The following is a 15,278-nucleotide window of genomic DNA, read 5'->3' as shown; positions in this document are numbered from 1 at the left end:
TATATATATATATATATATATATATATTTGGCTTTTAATAAAGTACATACATATATCGGCGCTACTTCAACATAAATTAAGAAACAAAATATCAAACCACATTTCTTCTTTTAACAACAATAATTCTAATAATAACCAAGGAACTTCTCTAACCACTGTAATAAAAAAAACTTGACTCTAACAATACTCCCTTCTCAATCAAATGGACTATTATAAAAAAGTTAAGTCTTATACTCCAGGCTCTAAGTCATGTCGCTTCAGTACAACCGAAGCTATAACTATAATTACTTCCCCTCAAAGTAACAATATAATAAATTCTAAAAATGAACTGATTTCTTTCTGTAAACATAAGTCCAAATTTAATTATGGCAATTTTGAAATTACATAGTTATTACTTTTACCTTTTATATAGATATAAAATATTTTTCTTTAACTTTTTCGTTTTTCGACATACTTCTTAATACTTTATAATTTAATAATCCTTTATTTTAATTCTTTATCTCTTCTTAGCATGGCCGGTTTTTTATCTACATTTTCTGTTTTATTCTTTAAACTTTCCTATCTATCTAATATATCAATCTACCCACACTTTCATATCTTGTATGTATATTTACTTAAATTTTACTATATAAATTTACTTACTTTTTTTTCTGAAATTGCAGATACTGGCCATCTTCTCCCCTTAAATAATTTTTATTTCTATCTTTATTCTTTTCTTATTCTTATTTTATTTTATATTATATATTATATTTTATATTATATTTTATTTTTATTATATTTTATTTATTTATTCTTTATTTTCTATTTATTTATTATATATTTATTTATCTATTTTTATTTTCCTTTTTTATTTTTTATTTTCCTTTTAGTGTCGTTTAATAACTCTTGCTGACATTTTTTAAGTGATAACCTGTACATTTCAGTTGACCTATATTATTTTGCCCTATATATATTTTCGCGCCTTTAACATTTCCTGTCTGGGTCGTTTTGACTTTTGTTTCCCTTTATTTTATATTTAACTTTATCATTTTTTTCTCTCTCCTATTTCTTCCGAGATCTTTTTTATTTATAGTTATGTCTCGGAAGTAGAGTGAAAAGCACATCTTATTTTTCTTTTATTAATATTATTTTTTTCTTTGTACACATGTTTGTGAATTATTCCATGGATTTCTGCCTTGGATTATTATGGACCATCTTCTTCCAATTACGGGATTTCCTTGGATTTTACTTGTACAAATGGAAATTCTTTTAATTTTCTTGAAGTTTTACATTTGGATTTTACCGTCACTGGATTTTTTATCTTCCACCAGACTATCCATTCATGTGTAATCACATTTTTCTTTACCATATTCCCTCTGCTTCACTTTTTGTTTTCAAGTAAGATCTTTGCTTACTTGTTGTTTCATCAAATACTTCTGCATGTAAAATCCGATCCCGCATTTTGCTAATTCCTACCCTCTGATGAGAAGGAGAGTATTTCTTCGAAACTGCGGATTAAGGACTATCCATTTATCTAGTGTTTCCTTTTCAGATTAATTATGTTTTTAACTCATTTCAAAGTGTTTTTTAACACATTTTATTAACTGTTTGCTCATATATATATATATATATATATATATATATATATATATATATATATATATATATATATATAGTTATTCAGAAAACATTCCCTATTTCATTCCAAAACACAGTAATATAAAATGACTGATTGATTTTTCAAGCTTATTGTGGTGAAGCCTTTTCGTGGGTGTTTATCATATTTTGTACGTTATGAAACTATACATTTACGAAATATGCAGAAATAATCGTCTGATGATAATTTTTTTTTAGATAAAATATGAAATGTTTTCTGATGAATTATGATTAAATTAAGAGTTTTACTTATAGTGTACACTAGTGAGCTACTAAATAAACTTTTGTGTGAAAATTCCAAAACCTATATAAGAAAAATACTTATCGTAGGCATTACAAAACCTATATAAGAACACTTCTAAATACATAAAGTACACATGTGTGATTTTTTAGTCAACCAGCCATTTACCAATACACAGAAACCAATACACAGAAAACGAACTCACACACAGAGATAAAGTGTTTTTTACACACACACACACACACACACACACACACACACACACACACACACACACACACACACACACACACACACACACACAACAATAGTTTGCTTTTATAAAAGAGGTGTTTTCAAAATTAATGTTCCTTTTAGAGCACAGTTAGACCATTTGCACGGATTTTGCATTCAAAATTTTAATTCAAGTCATTATAGGAAAATACTTTTATAAAATCAACAGTAGATTCTCTAAAGTGTAATATAAACTACGATGAATTGTGGACTAATTAGTGTCGTTTCATGACTAGATCAGGTAATCGATTGGTTTGATTGACGAATGAGCGATTTCACCGATTTCGATGACTATAAAGTATTAGGGAAAGTATTAGAGGGAATATGAACTGGAATAGATACATTGAGAGCATTGCCAAGGCTGCTGCAAGGAAGGTTGGCTCCCTCTACCGTGCTAGAAAACTACTTACGCCTGCCAGTATCCTATACCTCTATAAGGAAACCATTCGCCCATGTATGGAGTACTGTTGTCACATCTGGGCTGGTGCATCTGCTGCTTGTCTCTCGCTCCTGGACAGGGTTCAAAAAAGAGTCGCCAACCTGATAGGTCCTGAACTGTCATCTAGGCTTCAACCTCTGTCCCATCGACGAGATGTTGCATCCCTCTGCCTGTTCTACAAATACTTTAATGGTGAATGCTCTGACGAACTGCAAACACTTGTACCTCCCCGACGTAACTACCCCCGACAAACCCGACAAGCTACTAAGTCTCATCCCTTTACAGTGGAGATCCCTAGGTGCAAGAAAGCCTTTTACTCCAATAGTTTCTTCTCCAGAACTGCGGGTCTTTAGAACTCCCTTCCGGGATTCTGCTTTCCCAACTGCAATGATATGCAGAAGTTCAAGTGTAATGTTAACAAACATCTTTCTACTCTTCTCCCTTCATAATGACCCCGCTAATTAATTCCCTAATAGTAACCCCCTGCTTCTAAGTGGCACTGTGCCTTGTTTGGGTGAAAATTGAATAAAAAAAAGAAATTAGAAGTGTGATACATTTGCTAATCCTCATAAAACCCCGATTAATGTCAGGTGTCTCTGCTAGTATATATATATATATATATATATATATATATATATATATATATATATATATATATACTCATTCACATACAGTGCTGTTTCGTTATATCACAACCTATCAGTCCGGCTAACTAGCACATTTCCCTAGCCGGAGATTGAACCTACAACCATCGTTGATAGTCGGCAGTTTTAACCTCCGGCCCAGAGGATCCGTGCTCGCAAATGACCCCATCAAATGTCCATTAAATAAATACTCGCCCACCGCTTTCACAGAGCTCGAGCTGATTGTTTATTTACAAACAAACAGCGAGCATTTATATATATATATATATATATATATATATATATATATATATATATATATATATATATATATATATATATATATATATATATATATCAGTCGAAATTTCTAATCATACTGTGCGTTACCCAAGATATAATGTATTTTAAATAAATATAAATTCGTATGAAAAGAAATGTTCATAATATACATCTCTCTCTCTCTCTCTCTCTCTCTCTCTCTCTCTGTATCTATATATATATATATATATATATATATATATATATATATATATATATATATATATATATATATATATATATAGGTTGAGAGATTCCAACGAGAGAAAGATGTATATTAAAATGAGCGAGGTCACCAACAAATTATTCCGTATTTTTATTCTTAATTTTTAAAAAAATATTTAGATCATTGTAATAATGTTTTTAAATCATTGAAATAGTTTTTAACACGTTTCAGACGTTCTGTGAAGCACCCTCTTCAGTAAGTATTCAAAATGTAAAATATTTAAAATATATTTAAAATGTGTTTAGAATGTATAAGAGCATTTTTGCAGTCCATTTTGGTGGCATGTTTCCGAGCGGTGAAAATATCTGTACATGATTCTAAAGGCCTTCATGGGTGTGTTCCACCCCATACCCTTGCTCATTGGTCAGACTATGGTCATTGCTGTCTTTTACTTTTCTCTCTCTTTTCTTACGTCCCTCCTTTTTCTCCTTTTCTTTCTTTATTTTTTCTTACTTGAGTGGAAGTGTGGGGCACGTTTGTACTTGGTCAAATGAGTGCGTGGAGGAGGGTGCGTAAGTGTGCGCGCGCATGTGTTTCCTTGTATTGGTTTGTAGAATGTGTTTTATGTCTTATAGTTTTATAACTTTGTAAATTTATTTGCTTCCCTACGAAAACAAATGTGACACAAGATCGTATTTAATGTGTATGTGTGGGGGGACAAGCTTCCCTAAAATAAGGCTAGTTGGTAGGTATGTTTTCATTCAACTTTGATGTTTATTTTTTTGAATTTTTAAATTTTAATTTCTTTCTATTCTAGTCGGTTTGGGTATTCATAATATTATGTTTGTTTATATAAAGAGGCATATTTATAGATAGACATAGGGGATTTTTTAGTTTATTTCTGCAGGCCTCTGATTTTTGTCTATCGACCACTGATGGGTATATTTGCCGACGACACCACGCTCTATAGGAGGCACGTGGGGAAAACTAATGGGTACATATCTAAGGTAATGGTCAAAACTCTAGAGGAAGATCTTCAGTCTGTAGTGGAATGGGGTCATAAATGGATGGTAACATTCAACGCTGCCAAGACAAAGCTCGTTTACTTTAATAATTACATGAAACCTTACCAACCACCAATAGCTATGGCTAGAGATATTTTACATGAGAGCACTTCGTTCAAACTCCTTGGCTTAACGTTCACAGGAAACATGAGTTGGAATAGATACATTGAGATCATTGCTAGGTTGCTGCAAAGAAGGTGGTCTCTCTTACGTGCTAGGAAGTAACTTACGCCTGAAAGTATCCTGTACCTCTACAAAGCCACCATTCACTCATGTATGGAGTACTGCTGTCACATTTGGGCTGGTGCATCTGCTACTAGTCTCTCACTCCTGGACAGGGTTCAAAATAGTCGCCAACCTTATAGGTCCTGAATTGTCATCTAAATTTCAGCTCGTGTCCCACCGACAAAATGTTGCATCCCTCTGCCTGTTTTACAAGTATTTTAATGGTGGATGTTCTGACGAACTACAAGCACTTGTACCCCCTCGACGAAAATACCCCCGATAAACCCGACAAGCAGCAAAGTCCATCCCTACACGGTTGAGATCCCTAGATGTAAGAAAGCCTTCTAATCTAATAACTTCTTCCCCAGAACGGCAGGAGTTTGGAATTCTCTTCCAGTTTCCTGCTTCCCCAACTGTACTGACATGCAGAAGTTCAAGTGTAATATGAACCGACATCTTGCTGCTAAACTCCCTACATAGTACCCCTGGAACTAGTAGCCCCCTACATCAAGGTGGCAATATGCCTTGTTTGGGGTGAAAATGTAATAAAAACAAACAAACAAAAAAACAAACAAAAAACAAACAAACAAAAAAAACAAATGTATTTTGATGAGAATCATTAAGCGTCGAAATTTCATGGTCTAAATAGTTTTCTTTGTATTTCACGTTTTTTCTGATTGATTTCATGATCAAATAAATGTTATTTAACTTTAAGTGGTCAAGAATTGTTTCATATATATATATATATATATATATATATATATATATATATATATATATATATATATATATACTAACAATATTACCCGACTTTGCTCAGGGGTTGCTTTGATGCCCTTTTTATGCTTATTTTGATCTGTATCTTTGATAATTCCAATTTTTTTTTTTGTAATCCTAAAATTATTTAAGTAAATTTCAATTATATTGACACCTTACTGATTAACGTAGCCCCACACACTGGATACAACCTGCCAACAGCAATCCAAATTCTTTGATTTGTCCCCTTAGCAGCTATTTTTTCAGCTCAAAACCAACTATTTTAGCGAGGTTTGGGGGGGCATGATTTCTTGAACCGTATGCGAAAGAAACCACAGGATCAACATCAACTATCTGTTCGTTGTAAGAATTTATGTGGTTGTCGTTGTATTGTTCTACAATTAGTAAACTGTGTCGAAAAATTCATTATCTTATGTTGCCGGGCATACTACTTGTGCCTGGTTATTGGGGGCCTATGTTTTGTTAAACCGACATATAAGAAACCTTTAAATCACATTTTCACTATGAATGTGTGTAGACTGTTTTGCAATTTCTTTAGGATCAGTTGCTTGTTCAATGGACGTTCAAAAGCATAAACATAATTTACTTTTGCACTGCTAAAAAACACGTAAATTTTCAAGTCTTATAAAATTCTTTGCAGTTAATGAAAAAAATTAAGAAATTTACGTGCGGAGTTTGAACCTTCAGACCACGTCATGCAAAATAAAATAAAAATAAAACAAAATAAAAACGAAAACAAAGCAAAGCAAAAAACACGCTATCCACAGTAAAATTTTCACGGCCCGTTGTTCTATCATTGTTGCTAAGCGACGACATGAAAAAATGGCTTTACCGATGATAGATAAATTAAAATAGCGGTTTAGATTATCGATTATCGGTAATTATCGGAAGTATTCTGAGACAAAACTAAACTAAGATCACTCCCAGACATCCAATAAAGTTCTGTAAATTTTAAAGAAAATCTGTTCAGCCGTTTCGGAGTCTATAAAGAACGAACTCACACACACAGGCAAGGTTGCATTTATATAATTGTAGGAATATATTATGTTTATTTATACAAACAGTTTGGATATGCATACATGTTTCTGTGGTGCCTCTATTCATAGGTCATCACATCACTTATATATAAGCAGAAAAGAAATGAATATTACATCGATTTGCTAATACCACTATAATTTTTTCACTGATACTGACCACTGTGAGCGCTTGTTCCCAAACGTTTTCTGTTGCTGCAATGCGGATACTCTGCCCGTTTGGTTTTGAAGGCAGACATTTTCCAAGTCGGTTGAGATAACGATATCGAAAGGTTGTCGCGTTGTCAATCTGGTTATTGTTGTTATTACTGCAAACGAAAACAGAAACGGGTACAAATGTTGTGTAGCAGGGAGCTCATATTGGGGGCATATATAACGGGACATGTATAACGATGGTGATGACAATTCTGATGGAAAGACATTGATATATATTACATCATGACGACGACTGTAACATTTCTTGGGGAGTTCATATTAATGCGGACAGGGAGATATGATGCAAATTCTTAACACAGGGGAGAAGATACATAACTGGGAAGGTTTAGACAAAAGTTCCTTATAAGATGATGATAAAACACATTTACCTCTTCTGTTGTAAAGAATGACAACACGAGATAACACTTACAAAATATAGATGATTTCTTTATTCTTCAATCGGTTGATCGGTGACGTCAGGAATTCAAGCCTTTTCGACTACATGGTTTACTCTTCTACCCTTCGCCTCTAAGGGTCTCCCACTCTCCAACTCTATCACCGTGTATGATCTGCTCTGATTATCTCATCCTCATCAACTCTTAACTCTCAACTGACCGACTCCACAGGATCCTATATTGAGAAATCTCCTTTGTTTATGACGTCAGAAGTGTGGTTTTCAAACGTGACTAATTTTCACGTGGCTTTACATATGTTTGTCCAAACACACTTTTGGCAAATAAAAGAATCTCCAATTCTAATTCTAACCTATTTTTAAACAATATATTTTAACTCGCATTGTGCATTCTTTTAACTAGCATATTTAATATCTAGATTCCAAAAAGAATGGACAATCGACTCTTTTTCCGACATAAATAATATTGAACTATTTCTAATAGAATTAACAATAAACTTAATTTCTAACATTCCATTCTCCATTATCTTTAACACTTGCCTACAGGGTTCGATTCTGACCTTATCCTAATATCATTCCCACTTATCTAGTATCTCTTGTTACTTACATGATAAGGGGACATCCCTTTCATGTCACAGACAGGTACAATCGGTACGTGAACAAGATGAATTAGAAAGCAACGTAATAGATACAGAAACCGCATCAACTTCATTCTAAAAAATAAGGTTTAGAAAACATAGACCGAAATCGTGTGGTTAAATGAAAGAAATCTAAAACACAGGCTAGGATCAGAGTGTAGTATCTGTTCTGATGCTACACTCAAGTTTATTTGTCCTTAATCAATGGAGGAGGAAATCCTTCTATACTAAGGCAGGCACTGTTTTTCCCCCACATTAAAAATGCACTACTCTGAAATATATATATATATATATATATATATATATATATATATATATATATATATATATACTCAAATAAAGAACAATTAAGTAAACACTTAACTTTGGTCTTCTCTAATCTTTTCTTTCGAAAGATAGTTGTTTCGAAGTAAGGTTTTCATTTTCAAAAACTTTGGTAAAAGCGGTACCTTTTTAAAGTACTGTCTGGTAAAAGCAGAAAATTAAAGCACAAAATTATTGCTTCACCAGTCTACTTCCGCTCTCCGCTAAAAGCTTTGCATGTTTAATAAAAGCTAGTGATAATACTTAACCTCGTTAATGCTAAAATTCTTTTTGATCATCAGTATGCATTTAGGTAAGAACGTTATAGTGCAGATGTTCTAACGGTCAACTCTGGACGCATATGCTATGCCTTGAACAAGGAAGCCGTTGCTTCACGAGGCAAGAGAACAAAAAAAAAAAATTGTTATCACAGGAGGCAGCATTGTGCCGAACAATTTCGTCCACACGACCCGACACGACCCTGAATAACTCCGTTGATTTAACACGACACGATCTCGGACAACTCCCTCAATTCGAACCCGAACACCTCTGACGATTCGACACTACACGATCATGAACAACTCCCACAATTAAAACCCAAACACCTCTGACGATTCGATACTACACAATCCCGAACAACTCCGTCGATTTGAACCCGAACACGACGATTCCACACGATCCCGAACACAACACGTTACCAGTGCAACCTTAGCAGTTATTACAGAATGACTCTGGTATCGGCTTTTTATAGTCCTTTGACGAACCCCTTTCACCCTAGGTAGGCTCGACTTAGACATTGGCATACAATTCTTGATCGCTTCCACGCATATTCGTCACAGAAGATGAAATTAGAGCGGTATCGCTTGATATATCTAAAACTTTTCAGAAAGTCTGGCATGAAGGTTTTCTTATGAAACCGAATTCTTATGGTATTCCTGGATGAATACTTAATATAAGTAAATATTTCTTTATTAAAGAATGTATCCATGTCTGTGTGCATGTTTGTGTTAAATGATTGATGAATATAAGGCAATACTTACTCAACAAAGTCCTCAAACCGGATGGCCTGTAGCGGTGGCGGGGGCAGACCATGAACTACTACAATTGAATAAATAAGAGAATTACGATAAAAAAGAAAAAAAAAAAAAAGAAATCATAACCAAAGAGACATTTAAAATTATGGGTGCGTTAAAAGTTTTATTGGTTTTACTTGAATTAATCGATACAATTAGTTGCTGATATAGCCGATATCGAAATGAAACTAGGCTTGAGACGGGTGCGTAAAACATAATGTTTTGAGAACAGTATTTTCCTACGCGAGGTTAGAGTCAGCATAAAAGTTAAAGTAGTGGAAAATTCCAATAGAATTTAACGACCTAATGATTACGTCAGCGGAAATGACATCATGACAGGAAGTACATAACAGAGAAGAGAGATCAATTATGTTTTCTTTTTGTTTTATGACGTCAAAATTAAAACATCTTTCTGCGGCTCACCATCCGATGGGGTTATGGTAGGAAATTACAGCTAATTAAATGTAGATTCTTATAATTGGTTGAGAACGAATAAACCAAATTCCATTAGCAAATGATAACTTTTTAGATTTTCAATTTTTGAGCTCAATAGCAAAATTTATGATTGCCTATAAACATTATTTTGCTAGAAACATTTCCTCTGATGAGATGTGTCATTTATTGCAAATCCATGGATTAAGGAAGAAAAATTTTTGTGTTTTTTGCCGAATAATATATTTGTCGTATTTTTTAAAATTTACTGAATTTATTTGCAAATTATCATTTATAATATTGCTCTATCTGGTATAGTGGACTTATTTATCTGGTTGGGATTGTCTGATAAATATTGATACTAATATTCATATGGACTTTAAGTTTACATTTGTAGATAATATGTAATCTGAAATTGTTTCTTTATATTTTCTTGGACACACACACACACACACACACACACACACACACACACACACACACACACACACACACACACATATATATATATATATAATTATTTAAAATTGTACAGAAGGTCAGAAAAAACATTGGTACCGTCGGTTTTAAGACTATCAGAAGGGAGACCAGTTAATGGTAAAACGTAAATAATGTTAGGCTCTCGTCAGCCATGTTGTTTTCTGTTTGAGGAAAATGCAGGACCGCATATATTGTTTATAATGATGTTAATTGTTATTTAACTATAGCTTATCTCTATTTCTATATAATTTATTTATTTTAATATCAATTCTTTATTTAACTATAGCTTATTTCTATTTCTATATGTTTTATTTCTTTTAATATACATTTTCTAATATATATATATATAACTACTTAATTTCTCACATAAATTTAATATACAAAAGTATAGATTTATGCGTAAACTTTAAGTATTCACTTCAAAAGTGCTCAATACGTAGGTAGAGCTAGTTAGTAAGTTATAAAATGTATATGGCGATTAAGCTACACTGAATATTCCGCATTTCATCCACTCTAGGATTCTCGCATAAGCCTGAAGAATCCTAGAGTGGATGAAACGCGGAATATTCAGTGTAGCTTAATCGCCATATCCGATCCCGCATTTTGCTAATTCCTGCCCTCTGATGAGAAGGAGAGTATTTCTTCGAAACTCTGCGGATTAAGGACTATCCACTTATCTTGTGCTTCCTTTTTAAAATTAAATATGTTTTTAACTCTTTTTCAAGATGTCTTTTAACATGTTTTATTAATCATTTGTTCATATATATATATATATATATATATATATATATATATATATATATATATATATATATATATATATATATATATATATATATATAGGCTGATGTCTTCCTTCGGGATGAAACAAAATTGTTTTGGTTTAGCTTACTTAAGTATGTGTTCATATCACTAAATATATGAATTATGTATATAAAATAAAGTCGTTGAAAATATTTGTTTCATTAATGACATTGTTTAAAATGCCAAACGCAGATCTCGTCTGCAACTAAAAGACGTGTCATTTTGCGTTGAAAAACGAATATTGTAAGAATAGATGTTCTCTAAGACAAGATGGCCGATGTCAGAACGCATTGGGAAACTTGTGGTGTGTTCAGCCTATGTCTTCTCCTGTGTCAAGTTCGTCAACAGTTGGGGCAAGTTGTCTGCAGACACGACCAGTCATTAATAACTCACCGCTCGTGATTGACGTCTTGAAGACACTACTTTTTTGTTGTTGTTGTGAGTCCTATGTTGGATGTAAGGAAATACAAAAAAAAAGAAAAAAAAAAGAAATCATGTCTGAATTTCCGTCTGGATGTGTCTTACAAACACGGGGATTTTCGCGACATGACATGGAATGTCTTTGTTCAGCTCTACCGTATATTCGCAAATTAGAAAAAAAAAAGAAAGATTTATTTTTTTCCATATATTATTTGTAATGATGTAACATTGCGTACGAAGCTATATTTACCAATGACGTAATATTATGAAGCTGATATCTTCATCGGTAATTATGAATCCCTTATTTTCAGTTCTCGAACTAAACGCCATACGTATGTTTGATATGTGGACGACACTTTAACTATGTTTGCATCGCAAAATGAAGCGTCGGCATTCTTTGATAGATTGAATTCTTTTCGTGGGGCTCTACAGTTCACTATGGAAAGTGGGAAAGATAACACTTTTCCCTTCTTGGATGTTCTTGTTGAACGTTCAAGAATGGGCTTTCTCACTACCATTTACAGGAAGCCAACTTTTACTGGCCTGAGTGTGAATTAGTCTTCTTTTGTACCTAAATCGACTGATGCGAGTGCTAAGTCTTTCTATTTAAAATTTTAGTTAAGGCTTTTCTTCTTCATACTTATATAGTTGAATTCTCTTTCGTAATTGTAAACTTTTTAGAAGACGGATTATGTTGTTGAGTGTTCATATGACTTAGGATGTTCATGTTTGCGGAGATAGCATATATTATATATATTCATTGTGAGTGTTCATAGTGTTGAGAGATGGAGACATTAGTGAGATATAGAGACAGGGTACATATAAAGACAGGAGAGCCGACGGCTTGTAATACACAATGAGAAGCTGATTTGATATATAGATAGATAGAACCAGAGATAGTGCGTTTGACATTTACGTTTGACAGTTGTACATATAATATAAACGCGTTACCTTTCTCGTTGTAATGATGAACACAGAAAGACGGCAGTTATAAAACACATGATGATACGTTTATTTCTTCGACCGGTCGGACATGATTTTGTATTTCAGGGATTCAAAGTTGTTACATGGTTATGTCTAAAACCTCTCGCTTCCAGAGGGTGCCTTGACTCTTATGGAGAATCGGTCTGATCTCTGCTTCTCTGATCTGTCTGATCTGATTCTCCCCTCGCTTCTCTCCCATAACTAACTTCGAACCCTCGTATATTGAGAAATAATTCTACCCTGACGTCACACGTATGTCTGGTCAACGTGACCACAACTCACGTGTTTCTAACATGCGCGATTTGCACGTTTTGAAACCATTTCTGACGACCAGGAAATTTCCCATTTTCTTTGTTGTTTTACAAAGGAATTTAACCTACTTGTCTAATTCTGTAACCCATATTTTTTATTATGCATTCTGTCTAAGAATGTGAATTGTTTCCAGCCAAATTTGTATTTATTAAATATTTTAACAGAATCAACAATTTAACTGGACATTCCATTTAAACCTATTGTTATTTAAAACTTATCTACAGGGTTCAATCCTTGTTTTATCTGATATCATTTCCATTTAACTAATTCTCTATTTTTTTTACTTACATGAAAAGGGGACAGCCCTTGTCATGTAACATATGTAGGTGCTAAGTTTGGGATAGGTTAAATTCAGTTTTTTCCGAGAATTTAAACTGCATTCTTTATTTTATTTTAATTTTTTCTTTTTTTACATTTTTTTTAATTCACAAAATACATGCACTTATGCACTAGCACCGAAGAAGAGTGCTGTATTTATACGGTCAGAGATTTGGTTGATTAAGGTACGGTACTGGGTCGAAGGAGAGCGGTAGAAAAGATATAAAGTAACTAATGTTACTAAAATCAGACGACCAGACCTGTGTGTGCTTTTGCATACACAGGTCTAGTCGTCTGATTTTAGTTTTATTTCTCAAGTCAAGGGGGGGGGGTGTCGAATATAGACTCCAAGTCCGTGCATATGTCTGAGTCCTTATGATAAAGTGGGAGATAACCAGGCATGTTAAAGTTGTTAGAGGGGATTATTAGTTTATATATATATATATATTATATATTATATATATATCATATATATATTATATATTATATATATATTATATATATTATATATATACATATTACATTTTATTTTTGATATATATTTTAATTTAAACGCGAAAAACAACGCAACAATTGGGACGCTGAAAACGTACACAGTAAAACAATACGTTTTATTGTCGCGTTGATTATTTAGTATAATATATATCATATTTATGAAATAGGTCGATGATTATACATATAATTTGTTATCAGTTTTTTGCGTTTGCTTCCCATATTTTGAAGTTTTTTTTATTCAATATATTTAAGATATTCGCTTTTCTAAGGACGTCCATTTGTTCAAACGAAACCGGTTCAGCGATTTTGTTTATTTGTTTACGCTGTTATAGGTTTATGTTTATGTACGCATGCGCAACCGGAAGTCGTAAACCAGATGTTGGGTTACAACAATCGTTACAATGTCATTTGAGTTTTATAATTATATAGATTATGAAATGTATGGACCTAATTATGAAGTTTTGCTTAGCAAGACATCTTTCTTTGTTGGAGAATCATATCTGCACAAATGTAGCGAAAAGTATCAGTAAATACTAAGATTCAATGAGTTTTTTATAGTCACTAATGTAAATAAAATAAAAAATCCATTGCAGACAATTCACCGATAATAAAACTTAATAAACAAAATATTATTATTATTATTATTATTATTATTGATGATGATGATGATGATGAAGGCAATGTCGCTAGTAAGAAGTAAGATACTCTGAACCGTTTATGTTGGACCAAAGAAGAACTGAAGAATCTCGATCGTAAGACCAGGAAACTCATGACTATGCACAATGCACTACACCCAAAGGATGATACTGACCGACTCCATGTGAAACGAAAAGACGGAGAAACTGGGCTGGTAGAATTAGAAAGATACATAATTCAGAACATCGAAAGCAACCAGAGACACTAAAAAAACAAACAAGATAGAAAAGGAAATGGGAAGAAACAGCTACATGGACGATTCACAAGAATTACAAAAGATGAGACTAACGAAAATACTTGGAAATGTTTACAAAAGGGAAACCTAAACAGGGAAACTGAATCCCTAATAACAGCTGCACAAGGTAACGCACGCGATTAGAACCAACAACATCAAAGCAAGAACGGACAAGACACAAGAAAACAGCAAATGCAGACCCTACGGACAAAGAGATGAAACAATTAACCGCATAATAAGTGAATGCAGCAAACTAACCCCCAAAAAGAATATAAAAATGGACACGATCAAGTGAGGAAGACAGTACACTAATAATTATGCGGAAAATGAAAGTCACAAATACATATGAGACATGAATATATAAACAGATAAACCAATCCAAGCAAGAAGACCGCATGCCATGATAGTGAACAAGAAGGAAAAGTCCTGCCAAATTGTAGATTTTGCCGTCCAGCAGACCATAGAGTGAAGATCAAGGAGATGGAGAAACGGAACAAAGACACGGAACTGGTCAGAGAGATCAAAGTGATTTGAAAGATAAAGAAAGTGAAGATAACACCACTAATAGATGGAGTGCTAGGAACAATACCGAAAACTTTGAAAAAAAGAATCGGAGGGATGACTGAGAAGATACAACAGACAACAATAATGAAGGCTGTAGAAATATTAAGGAAAACCCTTGA

At 33.3% G+C, this 15,278-nt stretch overlaps 1 protein-coding gene across 1 annotated transcript in view; it reads right to left on the bottom strand.

Moving 5' to 3' along the window:
• Positions 1–15,278, bottom strand: part of LOC145243922 (uncharacterized) — an 85,408-nt gene that overhangs the window by 34,776 nt on the left and 35,354 nt on the right. The window contains exons 2-3 of the mRNA XM_080107035.1: positions 9,387–9,444; positions 6,959–7,106 (exon numbers count right to left, since the gene is read on the bottom strand). Coding sequence (XP_079963161.1) covers positions 6,959–7,106; positions 9,387–9,444 — 206 coding nt within the window. The remainder of the gene's footprint in view (positions 1–6,958; positions 7,107–9,386; positions 9,445–15,278) is intronic.

The sequence above is a fragment of the Euprymna scolopes genome, chromosome 22, assembly GCF_053919585.1.
Source record: "Euprymna scolopes isolate OS-2025 chromosome 22, ASM5391958v1, whole genome shotgun sequence".
In the NCBI taxonomy this organism is placed as follows: Eukaryota; Metazoa; Mollusca; class Cephalopoda; order Sepiida; family Sepiolidae; genus Euprymna; species Euprymna scolopes.
The sequence above is the reverse complement of the archived record's forward strand: the minus strand, read 5'-3'. Positions and strand labels throughout refer to the sequence as shown.